The sequence below is a fragment of the Hemiscyllium ocellatum genome, chromosome 4, assembly GCF_020745735.1.
Source record: "Hemiscyllium ocellatum isolate sHemOce1 chromosome 4, sHemOce1.pat.X.cur, whole genome shotgun sequence".
Taxonomy (NCBI): domain Eukaryota; kingdom Metazoa; phylum Chordata; class Chondrichthyes; order Orectolobiformes; family Hemiscylliidae; genus Hemiscyllium; species Hemiscyllium ocellatum.
The window spans coordinates 112,710,634-112,736,983 of NC_083404.1; the positions used below are offsets into that span (position 1 = coordinate 112,710,634).

The following is a 26,350-nucleotide window of genomic DNA, read 5'->3' on the forward strand; positions in this document are numbered from 1 at the left end:
GGGTATATAAACCGTTTGCCATTTATAACTCCCTTTTATGATTGGGCATTATATTTGACCATTTCTCATTACTGTTACCGTTTTGGTTCACTACAGGTCACTGTTGGTGTGTTGATAATTCTGGAAACTATATTCCTGGTTCACTGGTTAGTCGCCTGACCCAGAAACATCAATGTAAGTTGAAAGTTGCATGGAAGCCTGTTACCCATATCCTAACTCACACCAAGTCCCATTTGCTCATCTAGCTGAAAATACATTAGATACTGGACTGGAAATGTCTCAAATTTAAAGTTCTCAATCTTGTGTTTCTCTGCTCCTTTGACGTAAAGGCATCATGTCCCTGGAACAAAGCATCTCGCCCAAACCATTCCTCACGTATGAACTGAAAAATGCATAACATTAATGTATCCCACTATGAGGACCATCACAGCACAGAATAATTCTGCTTTTGCCTGACTTACAATAATTTCAGAATGTAAAGTGAGAGTTATGCCATTAATGCTGAAATTAATTTAATATAGAGCAGAGATCAAATCAGAGCACGTCATTGTCTGATCCAGCTACTCAGCACCAAATCATTGAGCCCTTGAGGAAGCCAGCTGTTTTTAAAAAAAACATGTTTTCCATTTTCTTTTATCTAGTGTCTCCATATGTCTTGTACTGATGCACATGTAAAATTGTAAAGAGAGGTGTGGATGACAGTATCTTTTTTGACATTTTGCTCTCTCTCAACATCAGATTATCAACTCATCACATACAATGTTAGTTATGCGTATTTGTATTTTCTTGTGCTTTTTTTTAGAACACCAAAATAGTTTCAAAATTTTGTGGCTACAACAAACAACTAAAGTATTACAGTTAGCATTTCAATCTTCCTTTTCCAGGTCAGACTCCATGTCAACGCTCTCAAACAAATGCTGCAGTGGCTGGATGGAAGCGAGTGGGTTTTCAGGTTAACTCTATAACCAGGGAATTATTTAATCCAACTTGTTCTGCGGTACGTTTAAATCAAAATGATGACTACCACCAACACTGCCAATTTATACAGGAACCACATTGAACAGTGCAGTTTTACTATTAGGATACCCATTAAAGATAAACTGATTCCCTTACAACTCTTTTAAATGTCCTTTGATAATTGTGATTTCGGTTAAAAATAATATGTTTCCTTCAGGCATCTCTCTCTGAAGGAAAGCACCTCACAATAAAGGGTGCTTTTAGGGGACTATCACGAACATGACCTCTTCTAAAATCAGATGCATTCACATTCAGGTACCCTCTCTGAAGGAGGGGCTTTCACTATCATTTCCCCTTTTAAAGAGAAAAACTTCTCATCATTCTAGAACAATATATTTTGAAATCTCAGCTGACCATTTACAAACTATCAATTATACAATATATTTCATAATGGGATTTCATTTACTCAGCCATCTCTGAAATCAAAACAGCTGCAGACTTCAAACAGTTCTCTTACAGACACTAAAATGCAACTTCATTGTAACACTACCAAAGTACCAGACTTTACCATCAATAAATCAGAATAAAGTTAACACATCTGCCTTGAATAAGATGGTGAGACCACAGATGAATTAGATTGGTGAATACCATTCATTATATAGTAGTTCCAGGTGATTGTATCACAGGCGATGTCATTAATTAGCAATTCACAAACTAAGTAAGTCACAGATCAAAGAGAATTTATTAGATATCCCAGAGTGGCTTCTTGCTGACACCATTTTAAACAGAACGATATCCTGTTGTAATGGCTATTACCTTTTTAAAATTACATGTGCTTACCAAGAGAAAAGTTATTATTTTTGCTTCTATTCCCCTTGAGGTCTTCTCGCTTTTAAAGAGAACGTCTTAACATCAAGAAACTCTTTATGCAGAGAGGGATTGACCGACAGTTCTTTTGGAGAGGGAGCCTTAACAGTAAATCACCATTTTGTGAAAGACTTAATTATCCCTGAAGTTTTCAGAGCAATACACTCACTATCAGAATCATCTTTTAGAAAAAGGGCCTTCATCACAATCCATTTATGAAGACTTGGAGGTGCTGGTGTTGGACTGAGGTAGACAAAGTTAAAAATCACAGAACACCAGATCATAGTCCAACAACTATAACCACCTGAATACTCCATAACCACCTGATGAAGGAGTGGTGCTCTGAAAGCTAGTGCTTCCAAATACAACTGTTGGACCATAATCTCATGTTGTGTGATTTTTGACATTTAAGAAGAGACACTCAACTATTTTAAAAAGGATTAGAAAAATCTCTCCCTTACCATCTGGGCGTTCAGCACTGTCTCAGTGGAGCTTAATGGGGAAAATTCAGCAGAGAAGTTGAGATGTCTGTTATAAGACCTTCTGTCCTGGGACAAGTGACTCGCTTTTCCTAAAGATGGGCCACAGTGTAAGAGAGAAAGGGACAGTCAGATAACAGGAGACTAAGAAGAATCTCCTAGACAGTTTGTTGGACAGGGTCCACCTGGAATCCCATGTATATTCTACTGGGATATCTGTAGATTGATCACCCCTGTAAAGACGGCCATTCAGCTAGGTTTTGTATCGGTGCGATTTGGTCCTTTTGGTCCAATTTCTTCTGAATTCTGAATTCAGGCCAATTTTATGCTGCAAATCATACGCACTAGAAATATGATAGCGGATGTCCAGTGGTATTCTTACAAGCATCAGCTGAGTCATCATTTTCGTTCATCTGGGCTAAACCAAAACCTTCGACACATCACCAGTGCACTGGCTAACTCAATCTCTTCCACCAACCAGTTACATAGTATTGGTGTGTTTGTACTCCAACAAAGCTCTATGCATGATATTTTTTCTGAACCATAAAAAGGACAAGAGCTCTGAACATCTAGTTGAATCATTTAATTAACTAGATAGATGAAGTAGGAAATACATTTTCTCAAATAGTTTTTTAAAAATCTAAACATGTGAAAAGTACATTTCAAGATTTACAGTGTGTCTCACCTTTTAACTGGCTTTCACTTACATTGTATTTTGTTCTGCAGAGTGGAGAATACAATATCTTGCAGTTGTCAGATTCTGGAGATGGTAAAGCTTGGTGCATTGACCCAGTGACAGGAAAAGCTTTTCAACCGGCTGTAACTGATTCAAATGGGCAGAAACATTGTGAGTACTGTTACTAGAATTGAGTACAGTGATAGCGTGTGAGACCAGGGGTGATTTCGAAAGGAATTCCTACATGCAATCCTGATTCTGATTTCTACTGTAGTGCAAGACTCCTGATTGCTAGCCTCAAATATCAAACATGATAAACTCTCTCACAATCCTCAGTAGGATCATGCTGAGCTGTTACCATGGAGATATAGATAGAGCCATCAGGCTACGAAGAGACAAGGGGTCATTCATCTCATCACACTTGCTTTGCCATTCGTTTAGATCTTGGCTCTCTGGTCTATCTCAACACCAATTTCTTTGCTATCTCCACTTCCCTTGATGCTGTTAGTCTCCAGAAATCTGCAGATTTCTGTCTTGAACCAGCTCAATGATTAAGCTTCCAAAATCATCTGGGCAAGAGAATTTCCTCAGATTCACCATCTTCTGAGTGAAGAAACCCCTCCTCATCTTAGTCTTAAATGGCTTACTCATTATTGTGAGATTATTTCCCTGGTTATAGTATCATCAACCTGAGTAAAAAGCCCATCTACATCCACCCTGTCACCCTGTAAAAGATTTGCAAGTTTCAATGAAATGCTCATTTTTGAAATTCTGAACAGTAGACACCTAATCTTCCCATAGTACAATCCCACCATCCCAATGATTAATCTGGTGAGTCTCCTTTGCACTCTCTCTCTTTCACAGTACATGCTTCCCTTAGGTCAGTGGATCAAAAGTGCACTCACTATTCAAAGTGAGGTTTCACCAAAGCTCTATACAATTACAACACATCTTTACCTTTGCACACAAATCAGCTCGTGATGAAGTCCAACATATTGTTTCTTTTCCTTATTGATTGTTGAATCTACACACTAACTTTCAATGACTCATGAATAAGGCAGCAGTTTCCTAACCCCATAACTGAAAGTTGCTAGCTAAAGGAAAATGACAGAGAGCAAATTTAATTAACTAAACATCCTATTAAGGGCAAATCAGACGACTGGCATTTTGTTAGTGGCAGATCGGGCCTGTCCTATCACATAGGTAGAAGCATGGAATACAAAAACAAGGCATCCAGTATACCTTTATTAGACAAAGCAGAGATATTAAGAGCAGGAAGGTTATGCTGCAATTCTATAAACCGTAGGTTCGTTTAGCCACAGCTAGAATATTGTGTGCAGTTCTGGAATCCACAGTATAGGAGGGATGTTATAACACTGGAGAGGATGCAGAGGAAATTTACCAGGATGTTGCCTGGGCTGGAGAGTTTCAGTTATGAAGAGAGATTGGATAGACTGAGGTTATTTTCCTTAAAGCAGAGGAGACATGATTGAGATATATAAAATAATGAGGGTCATAGGTAGAGTAGACAGCAAGCAACTTTCCTCTTGATGGAGGGATTAATGACATTTATATCTATGGCATTGAATGACATAGCGTCGGATGATGTGGAGTCTGTGTGGGTGGAATTGAGGAACCACAAAGGCAAAAAAACCATAATTGGCGTTGTGTATAGACCTCCTAACAGTGGTCAGGACCAGGGACGCAACACGTACTGGGAAATAGAGAAGGCATGTCAGAAAGGCAAGGTCACAGTGATCATGGGAGACTTCAATATGCAGGTGGACTGGGTAAATAATGTTGCTAGTGAATCCAAAGAAAGGGAATTCATGGAATGCTTACAGGATGGCTTTTTGGAACAGCTTGTCATGGAGCCCACAAGGGAGCAGGCTATTCTGGACCTAGTGCTTTGCAATGAACCAGACTTTATAAAAGATCTTAAAGTAAGGGAACCCTTAGGAAGTAGCGATCATAATATGGTAGAGTTCAGTCTGGAGTTTGAAAGAGAGAGGGCAAAATCAGATGTAATGGTGTTACAGTTAAATAAAGGTAATTATGAGGGCATGAGAGAGGAACTGACAAAAATAGACTGGAAGCAGAGGCTAACCGGGAAGACAGTAGAGCAAAAATTGGCAGGAGTTTGTGGGTATAATTGAGGACACTATACAGAGGTTCATTCCCAAGAAAAGAAAGATTATCTGGGGAGGGATTAGACAACCATGGCTGACAAAGGAAGTCAGGAAATGTATTAAAGAAAAAGAGAGATCCTATAAAGTGGCTAAGAACAGTGGGAAATCAGAAGATTGGGAAGGATACAAAAACAAACAGAGGATAACAAAGAGTGTAATAAGAAATGAGAGGATCAAATATGAAGGTAGGCTAGCCAGTAATATTAGAAATGATAGTAAAAGTTTCTTTCAGTACATAAGAAACAAACGACAGGCAAAAGTAGACATTGGGCCACTTCAAACTGACGCAGGAAGCCTAGTGATGGGAGATAAGGAAATAGCAGGAGAACTTAACAAGTACTTTGCGTCAGTTTTCACAGTGGAAGACATGAGTAATATCCCAAAAATTAAAGGGAGTCATGGGGCTGAGTTGAGTATGGTTGCTGTTACAAAAGAGATAGTGCTAGAAAAGTTAAAAAGTCTTAAAATTGATAAATCTCCTGGCCCCGATGGGATACACCCTAGAGTTCTGAGGGAGGTGGCTGAGGAAATAGCGGAGGCATTGGTTGAGATCTTTCAAGAGTCACTGGAGCCAGGAAAGGTCTCGGATGATTGGAAGATGGCTGTTGTAACCCCCTTGTTCAAGAAAGGATCAAGACAAAAGATGAAAAATTATAGGCCAATTAGCTTAACCTCGGTTGTTGGTAAAATTCTAGAATCCATCATTAAGGATGAGGTTTCTAAATTCTTGGAAGAGCAGAGTCTGATTAGAACAAGTCAACATGGATTTAGTAAGGGGAGGTCATGCCTGACAAACCTGTTGGAATTCTTTGAAGGGGTGACAAGTAGGTTAGACCAGGGAAACCCAGTGGATGTGGTCTATCTAGACTTTCAAAAGGCCTTTGATAAGGTGCCACACTGGAGGCTGCTGAGCAAGGTGAGGGCCCATGGTGTTCGAGGGGAGCTGCTGGGATGGATTGAGGATTGGCTGTCTGACAGAAGGCAGATAGTTGGGATAAAAGGTTCTTTTTCAGAATGGCAGCCGGTGACGAGCGGTGTCCCACAGGGTTCAGTGTTGGGGCCACAGCTATTCGCATTATATATAAATGATTTGGATGAGGGGACTGGGGGCATTCTAGCGAAGTTTGCAGATGATATGAAGTTAGGTGGACAGGCAGGTAGTACTGAGGAAGTGGGGAGGCTACAGAAGAATCTAGACAGTTTGGGAGAGTGGTCCAGGAAATGGCTGATGGAATTTAACGTGAGCAAGTGCGAGGTCTTGCACTTTGGCAAAAAGAATAAAAGCATAGACTACTTTCTAAATGGTGAGAAAATTAGTAAAGCCAAAGTACAAAGGGATCTGGGAGTGCTAGTCGAGGATTCTCTAAAGGTAAACATGCAGGTTGAGTCCGTGATTAAGAAAGCGAATGCAATGTTGTCTCTTATCTCAAGAGGGTTAGAATATAAAAGCAGAGCTGTGCTACTGAGACTTTATAAAGCTCTGGTTAGGCCCTATTTAGAGTACTGTGTCCAGTTTTGGTCCCCACACCTCAGGAAGGACATACTGGCACTGGAACGTGTCCAGCGGAGATTCACACGGATGATCTCTGGAATGGTAGGTCTAACATATGAGGAACGGCTGAGGATCCTGGGATTGTATTCATTGGAGTTTAGAAGATTAAGGGGAGACTTAATAGAGATGTACAAGATAATACATGGCTTGGAAAGGGTGGACGCTAGGAAATTGTTTCCATTAGGCGAGGAGACTAGGACCCGTGGACACAGCCTTAGAATTAGAGGGGTCAATTCAGAACAGAAATACAGAGACATTTCTTCAGCCAGTGAGTGGTGGGCCTGTGGAATTCATTGCCATGGAGTGCAGTGGAGGTCGGGACGCTAAATGTCTTCAAGGCCGAGATTGATAGATTCTTGTTGTCTCGAGGAATTAAGGGCTACGGGGAGAACGCTGGTAAGTGGAGTTGAAATGCCCATCAGCCATGATTGAATGGCGGAGTGGACTCGATGGGCCGAATGGCCTTACTTCCACTCCTATGTCTTATGGTCTTATGGACCAGGAGCATAGATGGAAGGTTAGGGGCAGAAGGTTTAAAGGAGATGTAAGAAACATTTTCTTCACCCAAAGGATGGTGGGAATCTCAGGCCTGTATGGGTGAATGAGTCAGAAACCCTCAGAATATTTAAGAAGTATGTAGATGTGCTCTTGCCATGCCAAGGTATGAAACATTATGGGCCAAGTGATGGAAAATGGGATTAGTGTAGTTAGGTGCTTATTTTTGACAAGCACGGATATGCTGGGCAAAACAGCCATATGCTGTGCTGTAGTTCTCTATAACTCTCATGAAATTATGCTGAACCTTTATAAAGCACTGCATAGACCTCAGGTTGAGCATCATTGCCAATTCTTGGCAAAATACTTTAGGAAAGTTGTCAAACCTCAAAGAGGCAGCAGAGGTGATTTATGAGCATGTACCAGGACTGAGTGATGTCAGTTCTATGGTGAGATTAGAGAAACCATGTTGTTCTCATTAAAACAGAGAAACCTTGTGGAAGTTATTGGAGAAATGTTTGAAATTTGAGCAGCTTGAAAGGAGTACACAGAAAGAAACTATTTTCAGCGTAGCAGAACATTCCAGTTCCTCTAAGCTCGCCATTTAGCTGGACACAAATTGATTCATTTGGCTGAATAAGTAGAGAGGAGATAAAGAAAGTGGAGTGTAAAGAGTTGGAGTGCAAAAGAGTAAAGAAGAGTGTTGCTATGATCTGAAATGGATTGCCTAGTTGGATATGGGAAGTAGATTCAGGAGTCACTTTTAAAAGGGAATGAAACATTTGTTTGGGAGGGAGCAACTTGCATGGGAAATGAATAAGAGGATAGAACTCATTAGGTAGTTCTATCAAAGAGGTGGCATTATCTGATGAGCTAAATGACTTTCTCTTGAGTTGTCAGATTCTGTAAGATTCAATCTACCATCCATTTGTAAAAACTGGGATGTGAATCAATCATCTTCAATGAAATTAAAATTGGACAGCTGATTATCAAGTTTAGTTGGCATGTTGGAAATTGACCCGATTATGTCAAGAAGCAACATGATTAAAAGAAATGAGTCAAGGTACTTTTGCCGCTTTTCTTTTCTGTGATGATGACACTAACCTCTCAGCATTAGCATTAATGATTAAAATGCCTACAATATTAGAAACCAGTAAGTTAAACATTTGTCATAAGTGTGCATTTGTTTCCATTCTTTCAAAAGAAGGGTTGCCAAGTTGCCAGGGAGGAATGTAGTGGGCCACATCAGGTTGAGATTTCCAAGAGATTGTGTTATTGCCATCTGGAGCTGTGAAAATATCTTCAAAATAATTTCTGAAACTGCCAGCAGATGTGTTGCATCCTCCAATAATACCAATGACTAACAATTTGGAAGGCAGTATATGAGGCTTTCTTGTCAGAGAGATATTTAGAATGAAAAATACGCCTACAGCAGAGTTAAAGTGTTTAAATTCTGTTACAATTGCTTGTTGAAATAGATCCGTAAATTATTTTGAAACCAAGTTAGGTGTGTTTGGGGAAAAAAAGGAATTAAATAGTATGGAGAATGAATGTGATGCAACGCACTTGTTTACATATAATGAAAGAGCTTGCATTTGTGGCATATTTCACATCAGGACCTCAGGACATTCCAACGCATTTTATGACCAATTACTTACTTCATAGTCACTGTTTACACACAGGGAAAAGGGAAGCCTATTTGTATATTGCAGAACTCCACAAATAGTTACAAGCTAATGACCACTTAATTAGTTTTTGTAATCTTAAGAATTAAATGTTGACCAGGACGTGGAGAAAACTCCCTTGAAAATACACATTGCTATTTAAGTCAGGTCCCCTTCTTGTTAGGGCTTTCTAATGGTCTATAACATTGAATCATAGAATCCCTACAGTGTGGATACAGGCTCTTCAGCTCAACAAGTCCACACTGACCTTTTCCCCCAACTATATATTTACCCTTGACTAATACACAGAGAGCCTACGCATCCCTGAACACCGTGGGCAATTTAGCATGGTCAATTCATCTAACCTGCACATCTTTCGACTATGGGAGGAAACCAGAGCACCCGGAGGAAACCCTCGCAGACAGGGGAGAATGTACAAACTCCGCACAGTCACCCGAGGCTGAAATTGAACCTGGGTCCTTGGCACTATGAGGCAGCAATGCTAACCACTGAGCCACTGTGCCGCCCTAATACGCAATTAATAATTGAACAGGCTCTTAGGCACAGCATCAAAAGCAGAATTAGGAGTTCTTGAGGCACAGGAGTAGTGCCCTTACCTCTGAGACAGGAGACCAGGTTTTCAGGCCCACTTGCTCCAAAAACGTGTCATACCATTGCTGATCAAGTTGATTAGAAAATATCTTCAGAGGGCTGTGAAGTTCAGGCTTAATTTTAGTGCAACCAAGATTTGATATGAACCCTTGTGGCACAGTGGTAGTGTACTTATGTCTAGGTTAGGAGGCCTATATTCAAGTTTTACCTCTCTAGAAGCCTGTAATAATGTCGCTGAACAGGTTGATTTGAAAATATCTAAAAGAGTAGAAAGCAGGATTGGTGGCAGTGAAATGGCCCAAAAGCAAAAACTAGCTAGTAGTCTGCAACACTTGTGGGAGCAATAACAGGCTAAAAGCAGTCAACTAGAAGAAAATGTTAATCTCAAAACTAGGAAGAGGTACAGAGAAAACAATGTGGACTTGGAAAAGAAGGAAAAAAACCAACCACCGTGGGAAGAAACGAGGACTTTAGAGAGAAGTTCAGGCAATACCTGAGGGCAAGAAGGAAAAATACTTCACAATAACAGCACAAGGATCAAACTGGAAATGAAACTCTGAAGAGAAGTACTTAATCCTTGAAATGAGCATCATCACCACTGTCTGCAAGCTTCAAGAGGCACTGCTACAGTAGACAGAGCAAAAGCCAAAAATGTTATTCACAACGAGGCTGCAGAAAACTCATACAGGTAATGTATAAAACAGTCCAGAAGGCAGGCACCATCATTTTGATTATGAAAATGTGGGAAACCACCCCAGGTAATACAGAGATAGCATGCTGCTATTTAGCAGAACTTGAAATTTTAAAATAAACAATGTGTTGCAATACTGCTAGTTATCAAAAGTGTTATTAGAAATAAAATTCTTCCAATAATACCATAATACAAAGTTTGACGATTGAAAAAACTTTAACATAACAGTAGTTGACCAGAATTGATTTAATGCAAGTATACAAGCTTGATGTAGCGAGTTAGAAGTAGTATTGAAATTCTACAGCTTTGAAGGAACAAGAATAAATAACCACATGAAGAAGGAATAGAAGAGGAAAATAACACTTCAGAAAATATTTAATACTAGAGACAGGTTAAATAAAATATAGGATTGGACATTTTGAAGAAAATATGTGGTGCAGAATTGCTTCAAAAATAAACAATGATCGTGAGGCTGAATAAATTAGTACATTATTGAATTCAGTGTGCCAAATAGTGGGTAATTTTAAAAATCATCAAAACATCAAAGAAGACACAGAAACATCTGATGAAATGTTAGAAGTCTTTGATAATTACATTAATCTGAGAACAAATTAAATCTTTGAATGCGCAAGATTCAACAGAAGAATTCAGCTTTGAAGGGAATCTGGAGAAAATCTCCTAAATGGCCAATAGAGATTAATACTAAACTGTGACTATGGAGCTTTGAAATCAGAATTCATAAGAGACTAACAAGTCTTTTCCAGATTTACTACAGCCCAAGGAAAAGTTAACTTTTGAGAAGGTTATTCAAATGTGCTGGAATCAAAGGACATTAGAGGCAATTCCTAAAATTAATTGGTTATTTGCTGGAAATTACGGATTCAACTGACTCAAATTTCACAGCGCTTATTTATGTCAATAGACATGTTGCAAATTTTTCAGCTTGATACAGAAATACACGTCAGGTACCCCATAGCTGAAAGTTATAGTCTTTAAGGTGAAACTTTATGATTCAGGTGGAGTACGTCCCAAAGTGAAATGCATTCTACAAGTAATGCTGCAACACAAACCATAGATAAGAGTTAAAAATGTGTACGTAGATCACAATCAATAGTCCATAATTTTTCTACCTGCATACATTTTTTGGAATCAGCACCTTTGTGGTAGCAGAATGATTTTGAATAGTTCCATGAGAGCAACTGGTTCAGAAACAAAGCACTGAATCACCTGGTCAAGGTTTAGACAGTAGAGCATTTCTTTGAGCATCTGAGTCCCTTGGCAGAATCCAAAAAAGAAAGAATTCATGCAATTGCCTATGCTGGCATAGGAGAACGTTTCATATTTTCAACAGGAAGGAAGATGCATATTCTACAGGACTGGTAGAAATGTTTTCCATTCCCCTCACTACCAAAGAACATTACAATCTGTTGTCTCTGAAAGCAAAATGGCAGTGTTAGTGGCAGATCTGATACTAATTGAACAACAGTCCTCTAGTAAAGTGACTGAGGCTGTGAAAATAGCTAGGTTTACCAAAACTAGATCTACAGAGGGCAAAGGAAGATGTTTGACCTACTCAACACATTGAGTTAGAGAGCTAAGACACGTCAACTCAGATACATCAGTAGATTGTGGGTAACATTTGTTTGAACAAAACAAAGCTGAGCTATGTATAACCCTGCGGAAACCAGATGAATATCACGATGAAGATACAATCACAAAAGGGAAATTGGTGAGGTGAACAAAGAGAATATTAAACAAAATAAACCTGTTCAAACCAAATGCCAATAGCTTGTCTAGAAATTCAGGGTAGCACAAGGGAAAAGCTATTTGTTTGAAGGAGGGGTCATCTTCATAATGTCCATTTACAAAATTAATAGTCACCCAGATGAGGTTAAAGACAATGACCCAAATCAGCAGCATCTTTTTTGAAGGATATTCAGAAGGTTAGGGTTCCTCTGCATAAAGAAATAGATTTTTAAAGGTCTACCAAACTTCCAAGTCCAAAAGAAATATATTTTGAAAGATTTATCAAATCTCTAGACTCTCTGTAGTTGTGAAGTTATAGACTTGGTGAGAGATAAAATGTATAATGTAAAGTGTAAATGTCAAGGTAGTTATACAGAGTCATACAGTCATACAGCACAGAAGCAGACCCTTCAATCCAACCAGTCCATGCCAAACATAATCCCATACTAAACTAAACTAGTCACGCCAGTCTACTCCTGGCCCATATTCCCTTAAATATTTCTTATTCATATACTCATCCAAATGTCTTTTAAACGTTGTAACTACCCACATCCATTCTTTCCTCAGGAAGTTTATTCCACGTGCGAACCATCCTCTGTGTAAAAAAACTTGCCCTTGTGTCTTTTTAAAATCTCTCTCCTCTCACCTTAAAAATGTGCCCCCTAGTCTTGAAATCCCCCATTAATGGTAGACAACTACCATTAACTCGGTTTATATCCCTCATTATTTTATAAACTTCTCTCAACCTCCTGTCCTCCAGTGAAGAAAGTCCCAGCCGATCCAGCCCTTCTTTAATATGTGAATTTAAAAAGGAAAACAATGGGGAAAAGCTTGGGCAGCTATATTGTGTAAGGTAAAGATTCTGCAGGGATAATGTTTAAGTTGCATTAACTTCAACCAATCTAAGGATGGAGGAAACGTCCACCTGGCATGAGGTTATAATGAAGACAGATGTGGCATTCCTGGCTCCTGATTGTATTTATACCTAACTATTATTATTGTACATGTTTCTATTATGCAATTAATGATACCTTGTTAGGTCAGACAGGTCCCTCTTCTTTTGTGTCCATGTAACAGTTTATCATTAAATATCCATTAGTTATATTTTAAAGCATTAATTCACTCATTTAGATTGATCACAACTGTAGTCTTTCCATCAACCATGTATCAACAAAGGTTTATTGCATTCTTAGACTGGAAAGCCAGACAGATTTGCTGAGTTATGTGAAATTATACACTATGACTTTTCATAGGGTTTCTTATTGATGAATCATTGGAAGTCAGCAGAGTTTTCAAGTTGAGGTGACAAGAAACAAGAACAATTTTATATAGCAGGAAGTTAGAACTGACAAAGTTAATGATTGTTTTGTAGTTTTTAGCTTTACATTAATTTAGGGGATTTCTGTGAATTCTGGAATAGCTAATGGACTTCTAACTCAATAATGAATAATATTGCTTCTATACATTAGAAAATTAAGTGGAATGACAAATACTGGCTCAGTTGATTAATGAATCATTGGACGTTACCAAATTGAATGGGAGGATGTGCCAAAGCAAATAAATATGGGTATCAACAAATCTAAGAGGCTCTGTGGACACAAATGAAAATATTGCTGTTGTCACTTTTCAAGGGCTACAGCTGCTTTCAGTCACTTTCTTCAGAAAAATTACACAGACATTGGAGTGGTTTCAAAGAAAGGCAGTAGAAATAGCACAGTGTCATAAATAATTACACTGAAGAATATGGCATCCATTTCACTGGAAATAAAAAGCACAAAACAAGAAAACTATTCAAATATGTCCTCAAAATACCCGTGAATGGTGCTCCTCATGGTTCAGCGACTCTTGGCTGAGAAATTTGATAATTCCTACAGATATTCAGGAATATTCTGGAATTTGATTAACTCCATGTGTTGAATTTGATACAGTCAACATGCACACTTTGTGCTGACTGCTTATATAAATATGTGAAGAAGGTCCTAAATGATGTATTATTTCTCATCAGTGTACCTTTTAAGAGACACATTATGTCTTTATATCTTTAAGAAACGAGCTCATGACAACATCATTGTATCCTGACAGGTGACTTTGCAAGAATGAAATAATTTATATTCATTCAGGCAATATCAGTCCTCAAGAAAAGAGTGCTGAACCACTTTCTTAAACTGTTGCACACTGTGGGATACCGGGGCACCTGTATTGCTGTCAGGGAAGGACTTCCAGGATATTAACCGATTGACAATGAAGGTCTGGTGATATGTTTCTATGTCATAATAGTGAGCGGCTCGAGGGAGACTGTACAGTTGATGGTGTTCCTATCTATCACTGCCCTTGACCTTCAAATTGATAATGGTCTCAAGTATGGAAGGTGCTTTCAGAAAAGCCTTACAGTGCATCTTATAGTTGGTACACACTAATGTCACTGTGCTTTGCTTGTGAAAAGAGTGAACGTTGAAGATTGTATTCAACTGTTTTTGAACAAATAGACCTCAATGAGCTCCCTCATATATCAGTGGATTATAACTGGGTGATATTGTAAAAATTGTCTGCTTCAACCAGGAGCCAGACACATTAAAGTTTATAGGAATGCAACTTTCACTTGTACAGTGTGGCTGTGATTAGAGGCAGACTTCAGTAGGGGCATCCTAAATGAAGTAGAAGCATTTGAGAACACTGCGTAGAATTGAATGCATGTTATGGTGCACTGGTAAGGGTGTAGTGGCAGGACATCTAATCAGGTTGGAGGTTGGTGGGTGAGGACCCACTATCTTCCTTTCTGATTACATCTGTGACAGGATTTACCATGATTGGAGTGCCATGAGTAGAAGATTAATAGTCAATTAATTGCCTCATTGCATGCTGTAGCTGAAAGGGAGGTGAAAGGGAGGTAGGGAGGTGGGGAGGTAGGGAGCTCTCTCATGATCCCCACTCTGTGACACCACTCCCAGCTACTATTCTCCTGTGGCCTAGGATCCATTGTCAATACTAAACCTCAAGTGGGTGTCATACAGACAGCAGCCATAGCCACCTCGTCAATGGTACAGGAGTTGATCATCTGCCACTACTCAGTTAAATACTTGAGTGACACTCAACAGCATGACCCTTGTCTAAAAGATGTGATGCCAGGTTTTCACTGGCTCCTGCCTGACCCTTGACTCCACTCCACATCCACTGATTGTCACTCTTAAACACTAAGGATTGCTGTGACCACTTCTGAGAGAATGTCTTCATCTCCTTCTCCTCCTCAGGTTTCCACCACCTTGTCCTGAAATGTGTTGCGCCTGCTCGTTTTCTCTCCTGTGCAGTGAGACCCAAGCACTGCACCCATGTCCTAAATCCTTGAAGCCAGGACAGATTATTCTCTATCCTCATATTAAGCAGGAAGTGACAGGGTAAATCATTCTCAATTACAGCAACACTGTTCCTGATTTTCTGGTTAATGTTCAATTTTACCTTACATTTTCTGCTATCATTTTCTATTGAACATATAAAAGTGAACTGGAATAATATTTCACAGGTCCTGTCTGGAATCCAATGCTGTTACTCATTCTTCAGTATGTCTCTCAACAATAATCAAACAATGATTTTGCAGGGTGGAAAGTTATTTATATTTTTAATTATTGTCACCTAAAAGACAAAGGAGTCCAGTCAGGTCACCGATAGCCCCATATACTAACAATCTAAATTAAATAAATCTAATTGCAGGCCTATATCCTCACCTGTACTGCCCAATGGGGGAAATCAGGCTCATAATGTAGATACTTTAGCAAGAAAGTGTGCAGGCCAGAAAGAGAGAGTTACCAATTAAAGCTAACATTATTAGCCCCTCAAATCAAATTGTTAATAGAACATAGAACATAGAAAAATACAGCGCAGTACAGGCCCTTTGGCCCTCAATGTTGCACCAACCAAAGCCTACCTAACCTACACTAGCCCAATAACCTCCATATGCTTATCCAATGCCCGCTTAAATGACCATAAAGAGGGAGAGTCCACCACTGCTACTGGCAGGGCATTCCATGAACTCACAACCCGCTGAGTAAAGAATCTACCCCTAACATCTGTTCTATACCTACCACCCCTTAATTTAAAGCTGTGTCCCCTAGTAACAGCTGACTCCATTAGCGGAAAAAGGTTCTCACTGTCAACCCTATCTAAACCCCTAATCATCTTGTACACCTCTATCAAATCTCCCCTAAACCTTCTTTTCTCCAATGAGAACAGCCCCAAGTGCCTCAGCCTTTCCTCATACAATCTTCCTACCATGCTAGGCAACATCCTGGTAAACCTCCTCTGCACTCGTTCCAATGCCTCCACATCCTTCCTATAGTATGGCGACCAAAACTGCACACAATACTCCAGATGAGGCCGCACCAGAGTCTTATACAAATGCAACATGACCTCAGGACTCCGGAACTCAATTCCTCTACCAATAAAGCCCAGTACACCATATGCCTTCTTCACAGCACTATTTATCTGGGTGGCAACTTTCAGAGATCTGTGTACATGGACACCAAGATCCCTCTGCTCATCCACACTACCAAGTAGCCTACCATTAGCCCAGTAATCCATCTTCTTGTTACTCCTACCAAAGTGAATGACTTCACACTTACCTACATTGAACTCCATTTGCCACCTTTCTGCCCAGCTCTGCAACTTATCTATATCCCGCTGTAACCTGCCACATCTTTCTTCGCTGTCCACAACTCCACCGACTTTCGTGTCATCCGCAAACTTGCTCACCCAGATTTCAAGCCCCTCCTCTAGGTCATTTATAAAAATGACAAACAGCAATGGTCCCAAAACAGATCCTGTGGAACACCGCTAGTAACTGCACTCCAAGATGAACATAGTCCATCAACTACTACCCTCTGTCTCCTTCCAGCCAGCCAATTCCTAATCCAAACCTCTAATGCACCCTCAATGCCATACCTCCGTAGTTTTTGCATTAGCCTACCATGGGGTACCTTATCGAACGCCTTGCTAAAATCCATATACACCACATCTACTGCTTTACCCTCGTCCACTTCCTTGGTCACCTTCTCAAAGAACTCAATAAGGTTTGTGAGGCACGACCTGCCCTTCACAAAACCATGCTGACTATCCTTGATCACATTATTCCTATCCAGATGTTCATAAATCCTATCCCTTACAATTCTCTCGAAGACTTTGCCCACAACAGAAGTGAGACTCACTGGCCTATAGTTACTCGGGCTATCCCTACTCCCCTTCTTGAACAAGGGGACCATATTCGCTATCCTCCAGTCTTCTGGCACTATTCCCGTAGACAATGACGACATAAAAATCAAGGCTAATGGCTCCGCTATCTCTTCCCTAGCTTCCCAGAGGATCCTAGGATAAATGCTATCAGGCCCAGGGGACTTATCTATTTTCATCCTTTCCAGTATTCCCTAGACCTCTTCCCTACATACCTCAAGGCCATCCATTCTAATCACTTGAGACTCAATATTCACATCAGCAACAGTGTCCTGTTCCTGAGTGAATACTGACGAAAAGTATTGATTTAGTGTCTCTCCAATCTCCTCCGCCTCCACGCACAACTTCCCACTACTATCCTTGACTGGACCGATACCTACCCTAGTCATCCTTTTATTCCTGACATACCTATACCTAATGTTCAGAGATAGTCCAGATCATCACTTTAAAAGTAATAAAAGTGTTATTCTTTATCATAGCCAATTCCTGTCGTGAATTAGATCAAATGTAAAATGTGAAATTAATATTCTCCTTCTTTCTCAATCATTAGGTTCCAGCAGATGTGAAATTCTCAATAGTCAAGTGATGCAGCAGGAGGTGGGCATAGGGTACATCCCAGTATGTGAGGAATTTGATGGTTCCTTCTCTGCTGTTCAGTGTGATCAGGGCAAAGGGAGGTGTTGGTGTGTCTTTACAAATGGTGAAGAAATCCCTGAAACAAAAGTCAACACAACAACTGGATTGAAACCTGCTTGCAACCGTAAGTTATCTGGATGCTCCCAGAGAAGTGGAAAGTGTCCAATAAACTGTATTCAATAATGGAGAACTGCAAATGATGCTGTGATACTCGTGATGGTGAAAAGTATCTGATGTGGCTTGGATAAGCTGTCTGCAGCCTTTGAAAAAGTCATCACTCTATGCTCTTTCTCTACTGATAGATGAAACTGCACTTCTCTGCTTCCTTGTTAACTATTTGTTGATAGTTTGAGGATCAACTCATGGTTTCCCTTCCCACTGCAACACAGTAATCTCAGGTGACCTCCCCTCCCTTGCCCCCGACACTCACCCAAGGCTTTTATTTCACCCCTTCAATTTCTTATCTCCAAGTGACTCCTCAGTGATAACGCATCATGTGAATTCCCACATGCTTGCTGATAATAGACAGCTCTATCCCACCATCACCACTTTCAAACCCCCCATAGCCTCTAAATTGTCAGTCTGCTTGCCCAGCAACTCAAATGGATGGGTGTAAATTCTCTTTGATTAATTAAAAGGTTTGTAGCCATAGTCCCTGCTGCGACATCTGCTCCACTGCCTTTGACTCCATCCTTCTTCCTCACAAATGTTTATTATATTTAACCCCAAAATGAATTTCCAACCATATATCCAAGCCATCACTAAGATCCTCCATTTCCATCTCTGAAACATTGCCCAAACCAGCTCCTGCTTCTGCTCATTACCTGCTGAAGCCCTCATTTATGCCTATGTTACCTTTAAAAGGTGTCAGCACTGGTAGACAGGGTGCTGAAGAGGAAATGTGGAATGTTTGCCTTCATTATCTGGGGCATAGAATATAAGAGGAAGGAAGTCTTGTTACAACTTTATAAAACATTGATTAGGCCACTGATGGAACACTGAGTGTTGTTCTGGCTGCAACACTATTAGAAGGATGTGATTGCACTGAAAAGGGTGCAGAGGAGATTCATGAGGAAGTTACCTGGGATAAAAAGCCTCAGTTATGAGGAGAGACTGGATAGGAGCAAAGGAGGCTGAAGGAGGGATCTGATCGAGGTATACAAAATTATGAGAGACATAGAAGGGTAGATTTTGATAATTCTTCCCCTATACAGACATGTCTCAGACCAGACGGCATAAGTTCAAGGTGAGGAGTAAAGGGTATTGAGGAGATTTAAATAGAGTTCTTCCACCAGAAGGTTGTAGAATGGGGAATATCCTGTCAGAGAGGGTGGGCTAGACAGGTACTCACACAACATTTAAGCAATATCTGAACATGTACTTAAAATACCAGGCACAGTAGGCAGTGGACCAAGTGCAGTAAATAGAATGTGTGTAGTTTGGAGTTTGTTGGTCTGCACAGACATGGTGGGCTGAAGAGTCTAAATCACTGCTGTATAACTCAATGATTCTGTGACTCTATCTTGCAGTGTAACTTCAGCATTTGTCTTAATGCAGGAATACAATCATTTTTCTCCTTTCAAAGGAATATTTCTTTCAAAAGAATGCTTCTTTCCGCTTTGCTGGCAAGATCAACATTTGTTACCCATCCCTAAACTCTTCATGAACTGAGTGAAAAATGAGGTCTGCAGATGCTGGAGATCACAGCTGCAAATGTGTTGCTGGTCAAAGCACAGCAGGTTAGGCAGCATCTCAGGAATAGAGAATTCGACGTTTCGAGCATAAGCCCTTCATCAGGAATAAGAGAGAGTAGCCAAGCAGGCTAAGATAAAAGGTAGGGAGGAGGGACTAGGGGGAGGGGCGATGGAGGTGGGATAGGTGGAAGGAGGTCAAGGTGAGGGTGATAGGCCGGAGTGGGGTGGGGGCGGAGAGGTCAGGAAGAGGATTGCAGGTTAGGAGGGCGGTGCTGAGTTGAGGGAACCGACTGAGACAAGGTGGGGGGAGGGAAAATGAGGAAACTGGAGAAATCTGAATTCATACCTTGTGGTTGGAGGGTTCCCAAGCGGAAGATGAGGCGCTCCTCCTCCAGCCGTCGTGTTGTTATGTTCTGCCGGTGGAGGAGTCCAAGGACCTGCATGTCCTCGGTGGAGTGGGAGGGAGAGTTAAAGTGTTGAGCCACGGGGTGATTGGGTTGGTTGGTTCGGGCGGCCCGGAGGTGTTCTCTGAAGTGTTCCGCAAGTAAGCGGCCTGTCTCACCAATATAGAGGAGGCCACATCGGGTGCAGCGGATGCAATAGATGATGTGTGTGGAGGTACAGGTGAACTTGTGGCGGATATGGAAGGATCCCTTGGGGCCTTGGAGGGAAGTGAGTGTGGAGGTGTGGGCGCAAGTTTTACATTTCCTGCGGTTGCAGGGGAAGGTGCCGGGGGTGGAGGTTGGGTTGGTGGGGGGTGAGGATCTGACGAGGGAGTCACGAAGGGAGTGGTCCTTGCGGAACGCTGATAGGGGAGGGGAGGGAAATATATCCTTGGTGATGGGGTCCGTTTGGAGGTGGCGGAAATGGCGGCGGATGATACGTTGTATGCGGAGGTTGGTGGGGTGGTAGGTGAGAACCACCAACCTCCGCATACAACGTATCATCCGCTAACCTCCGCATACAACGTATCATCCGCCAACCTCCGCATACAACGTATCATCCGCCGCCATTTCCGCTACCTCCAAATGGACCCCACCACCAAGGATATATTTCCCTCCCCTCCCCTATCAGCGTTCCGCAAGGACCACTCCCTTCGTGACTCCCTCGTCAGATCCACACCCCCCACCAACCCAACCTCCACCCCCGGCACCTTCCCCTGCAACCGCAGGAAATGTAAAACTTGCGCCCACACCTCCACACTCACTTCCCTCCAAGGCCCCAAGGGATCCTTCCATATCCGCCACAAGTTCACCTGTACCTCCACACACATCATCTATTGCATCCGCTGCACCCGATGTGGCCTCCTCTATATTGGTGAGACAGGCCGCTTACTTGCGGAACACTTCAGAGAACACCTCCGGGCCGCCCGAACCAACCAACCCAATCACCCCGTGGCTCAACACTTTAACTCTCCCTCCCACTCCACCGAGGACATGCAGGTCCTTGGACTCCTCCACCGGCAGAACATAACAACACGACGGCTGGAGGAGGAGCGCCTCATCTTCCGCCTGGGAACCCTCCAACCACAAGGTATGAATTCAGATTTCTCCAGTTTCCTCATTTCCCCTCCCCCCACCTTGTCTCAGTCGGTTCCCTCAACTCAGCACCGCCCTCCTAACCTGCAATCCTCTTCCTGACCTCTCCGCCCCCACCCCACTCCGGCCTATCACCCTCACCTTGACCTCCTTCCACCTATCCCACCTCCATCGCCCCTCCCCCTAGTCCCTCCTCCCTACCTTTTATCTTAGCCTGCTTGGCTACTCTCTCTTATTCCTGATGAAGGGCTTATGCTCGAAACGTCGAATTCTCTATTCCTGAGATACCATTCTTCATGAACTGAATTGATTGCTTGGCAATTTTAGATGACATTTAAAAAATAACAGTCTTAATGTAGCTGTGAAGCCATATGTAGGCCAGATCTGATATGGATAGTAGTCTTTAAAGGACATTGTGAACCAGATGGATTTTAATGATAATTGATACAGCAGTTTTTTCTGGTCAACATTGCTGGGATTGGCTTTACGTTCTAGATTTAAAATGTAGCAGCAGTATTTCCACCAAACCACCCCATTACCCAAAGAGCCTATTATGAGAAATTATTCTTCATCTTCCACTGATTGAAAAAGGTTTGTGATTTTCTTAAATGGGTGATTTGGTTAAGAGGTTGTTAATGTCACACTATTTTGTTTTCCTAGGCCCACAGTGTGCATTACCCTTCAATTCTCCTGCTGTGTCAGATGGCATTGTACTGTGTAATGAGGTACCAAATGGTCAGTCTCTGCAACATTGCCGTCTGATTTGTCGTCAAGGCTACCAAAGTGCATTTGATGGGACAAAATTTGTATGTGATACACAGAACAATAAGTGGATTACAGAATTCCCACATCCAGAGGCCTGCCAGAGTAAGTATTATTTAACTATAATTTCAATGTTTACTCCAGAGTGTGGATTCAGTTGCAGAACTGAACTGAGATTACTATGAAGGACTCTCCCTCTCAACTGTTCCCATTACCTGAGGCATAGTGACCTTTAGGTTAAATTACCTCCAGTTGTTTCTCTCAAATGAAAGAACACTCTTAAGTTTCTCTGGGACGAGGGTGATTTTACTTTACATTTTGCAACTTCCTCCTAAACTCTGGCCCTTTCTCTCTCACACACACTTGAATGTAATCCTTAAAAATTACCTGATTGAAAAATTTTGCTTGCTTACCCTCATTTTAGTTATTTGGTTAGTTTCCAGCAGTTAGTTAGTTAGTTTCCAGCATCATACTCTCGACTCCTGTAGGCTTCAGTTAGGCTCTCCATATACCTTGGTAATCAAAGGCTTTATGAAGTCCCTTTCCTTTCACTATAAACACTGCCCTTCCTCCCCCCAAACACATACAGCAGCCATTCTTCTTGACCCGTTCCACTCACACAGTGTTGGAGAAGGATTTTAAAGAGGAGTCTGAGTCCCATGTTCACAAATTGATCTTTATTCAGAATCCCTCACCATGCAGTGTGGGAGACGTCTCTAGGCCACTCTACCTTTCCCAATAAAGTACAGGATATTTATGCATACCCCATTACAGCGATTAAATGCAGTATTGACATCAGTGCTTGCCACATCTCCTCTGACCTACACATTCAATCCTGTGAATACACAATCAATGATGGACAACTTTATGGTCAACCCTCGGTCCTCCTATCATCTCATGATGATTGCCAGACTCCCTACCACCTGTCCTTGGGCTTTTACAATAGAGCTTATTGACCAGATTCCAATACCAATTGTTATGTCCCTTCCTAGAAATTTACCAGCTTCATTGCATACTTGTCTATTGCTAATGAGTTTTTAAATTCTGTCATGTAAGTCATATTCCTTGCTAACCTTAATATGGAAGATAAGAAAGGATGTTAATTTTTACCAGTTGTTATAGTGTTTGTAATATGAGTTCTAATATAAAGTTATACACCTAATTCTACAATTCTATGACAAAACTATCAACTTCGGCAGCAGCTTTCCTCTTACCTGGCTTTGAAAAGTCAAACAAATCCAGCCTCTCTGTCGAGAAGCTGCCATTTACAACTTTGTCTATCTGCGTGCTGTAAGATGGTTTAAAACAGAAGTCTAATACCAGGATGGACTTTATTGTCATTACTTTAAATATTTAAAGATCTATCTTACCAATAACTCTCTTTAATGTCCTCTCGGAAGGTGTTTTTATTATGCAATCTTTAATCTTGAAAATGTATTTCTAAAAGGAATACCTCTCAAACATCAATCATCACATTTCCATTTTTTAAAGTTGTTTTTCTCCATTGGCCAAAATCACCCCGTCCCTATCTCCTAAACAGAGATATTACCATGTCCTATAAACATTTTGAATTAGCTTCTGTTTAAGGTTTGTTTGATCCTGATAGCTACAACTAGCTAATTTGAGACTAGATGTTTTTCTCCACACTCAGACAGTTGGCATCATGGTAAACGAGTAGGATTTGAACACAAATCTCTATAGTTTTTGGTTGGCAGCCATGTTGTCCATCTTATCTCCAAAGAGAAGAAAATGAAACTTGTGAATCTATAGTATCTTCCGCAATTCTGGACCTTTCAAACCAGTTATAGCCAATTAAGTGTCTTTGAAGTATTACATGTCAAGCAACTAAGTTACACATAGCAACATCTCTGCAATAGCAATGTGATAAAGATCGGTTAATCTGCTTTAACAATATTGGAATAAAGAGCATGGTTACGAGAAGGAAAAGTGTGAAATAGAATCATTTTTAATCCACTGGAAGGATCAAATTCTGCTTCAGTCTAAAATCTCAGCTGAAGCTAGTGCCTCCTTCAGGCCAGCTCTGAATATTAGCCTGAATTATACACAGAAGTGCCCAGAGTGAAGTTTGAAGCAACATCTTTCCAAAAGTCAGTGCTGCTATTGGGCTAAACATAAAGCATATAATCTAGGGTTTATTACATCTAAAATAGTGATTTGATTAAGTATTGAGATCATTTGTTCACACATTTTCAGATTCTTATAAGTAGAAGGTACAACAGTCAAAATATTCTTCTTTTCTTGTTTGAAGACACATATTATTGCTGGTATCATGTTTCATTGGAGTTAGTAGTGATTTGGATTCTAAATTAAATAGCTATTCTTTACCAGACAATGGAGAGCATCATATTTGTGTTTTATTCTGACATTGCCTAATGTATACCATACATACTTCCATAACATTGCACTGAGGCTTTTTGCTCCATGCTCACATAGAATGATATCAATGTAATGAATCACTATCTGCCAAAGATGCAGCAAATTAATTGGGTTACAGAACAGCCTCATATGATGCACATTTGCTCGGTGTTGAAAAGCCTAATCTTTCAGGCAGCTTCTGCCACAAGTGAGACATTGCAATGGTTACTGGTATCAGCATGTGTTGCTATTTCTGCTGTTAGCACTTGTTGCCAAACCACTGTAGCCACTGATCATCATGATGGAACACAAAGGCCTACAGAAGATGTTACCATTTCCATCACTCATTGGTTAGTGGATTTTGGGTGTGGAAATCATTTGTGTGTAGGAACTTTATGTAATGTTGACAGCATCCTAGAGGCAGAGCTTTGAGCATCTTACTGGTCTTCTAGTTATGGCTATCTCACCATGTGGAAACATTAATCAGAGTCCACACAATTAGCAGCTTTTTTCATGCAGTAAAACTTGGTGCTTTTTTGGAATTTGGTATTCTTGCATTTGTCCTAATGAGTACAAGATTGAATGTTTCAATTACAAGCCTCTTTATTTCAACATTACCCAATTTCTGTGGTATGAAGCGACTACAGTATATAGAAAATTCTCGGGGATGTGGCAGTTTTCATCCTGCAAATTTGCCCAAGTCAGTGAAATCACTTCTGTAAGTATTACTATACTTGGAAGATTTTTCTTTCGTGGGACTGCCACATTCATGATTTTAGAACTATCAAATTTCATTGGATAACATCAGGCTTTGATGACTCAAAATGTTTCATTTCAATAGGAATAATGACGGCAATAATAGAATGATTTAAAGTGAGCTTTTTGATGCAGTATTCACCAGTGACAATGACAAGAATCAAATACAATATCCCAGTGTTTTCCTGTGGGCTGTTCTACTGTAAAAGGAGAAAAATATATAAGTTAGTGAAGTGTTTTGAGCTTATATAATTTGTGAAAATTATGTTTTACCTTCACAGAAATCAACCTATTTCAAGTGGCTCTGGCACAAAGAAGGTTTCAACTTCTGTTGCCTCCCGGGAAAGCATGTAACAGTGATTATTCAGGATTACTCAAAGCATTTAAAATCTTCATTACTGATGATCTGAGAGTGAGAGGATTTTGTCACATTCAGGTACTTTAGTAAAGACATACCTTTCTTTTTTAACCATCTTTCTTCTTGCTTGTGAAGATGTTATCTTGGCTCTGGTTACTTAAATTTGCCAATCCTTTGATACTTCACTTGTGAAGCCCAGTGCTGAATTTTAACAGACTCTGAAATCTAAACTTGGGTTTGTCCTTATCCAATGTCTGAACTTTTACATTTTTAATTACAAGTTACTGGTGATAATTAAAAGCAGAAATCTGAACTCTTTTACCTTTTTACACCACCGATAGTGACTTTAATATGCATTACTACCAAATAGAAGAGTTGATCTAATATATGTCTGAGATCAGGTTTATATTGGACCAATGTGCCTCTGGATCTAATGAAACAATTGCCCTCCTAAAGACCAGAAAGTCCCACCAATGTGGAACTTCACTTCTTTTACCTCAGATTACAACAGAATCTTGATCAGATGGGCCCATGGGCTGAGAAGTGGCAGCTGGAATTTAATTCAGATAAATGTGAGGTGCTGCATTTGGGAAAGCAAATCTTAGCAGGACTTATACACTTAATGGTAAGGTCCGAGGGAGTGTTGCTCAACAAAGAGACCTTGGTGTGCAGGTTCATACCTCCTTGAATGTAGAGTCACAGGAAGATAGGATAGTGAAGAAGGCATTTGGCACGCTTTCCTTTATTGATCAGAGTATTGAATACAGGAGTTAGGAGATCATGTTGCAGTTGTACAGGATGTTGGTTAGGTCACCTTTGGAATATTGTGTACAATTCTGGTCTCCTTCCTATTGGAAGGATGTTGTCAAACTTGAAAGGGTTCAGAAAAGATTTACAAGGATATTGCCAGGGTTGGAGGATTTGAGCTATAGGGAGAGGCTGAATAGGATGTGGCTGTTTTCCCTGCAACGTCAAAGGCTGAGGGGTGACCTCAGAGAGATTTATAAAATCATGAGGGAAATAGATAGGGTAAATAGATGAAGTATTTTCCCTGGGTTGGGGAAATCCAGACCTAGAGGGCATAG

General features: G+C 40.6%; 1 protein-coding gene across 1 annotated transcript in view; it reads left to right on the forward strand.

Moving 5' to 3' along the window:
• Positions 1-26,350, forward strand: part of tg (thyroglobulin) — a 370,830-nt gene that overhangs the window by 48,717 nt on the left and 295,763 nt on the right. Inside the window, exons 13-18 of the mRNA XM_060824055.1 lie at positions 97-174; positions 885-997; positions 3,030-3,150; positions 17,696-17,905; positions 21,674-21,880; positions 25,189-25,343. Of these exons, the coding sequence (XP_060680038.1) occupies positions 97-174; positions 885-997; positions 3,030-3,150; positions 17,696-17,905; positions 21,674-21,880; positions 25,189-25,343 (884 nt within the window). The remainder of the gene's footprint in view (positions 1-96; positions 175-884; positions 998-3,029; positions 3,151-17,695; positions 17,906-21,673; positions 21,881-25,188; positions 25,344-26,350) is intronic.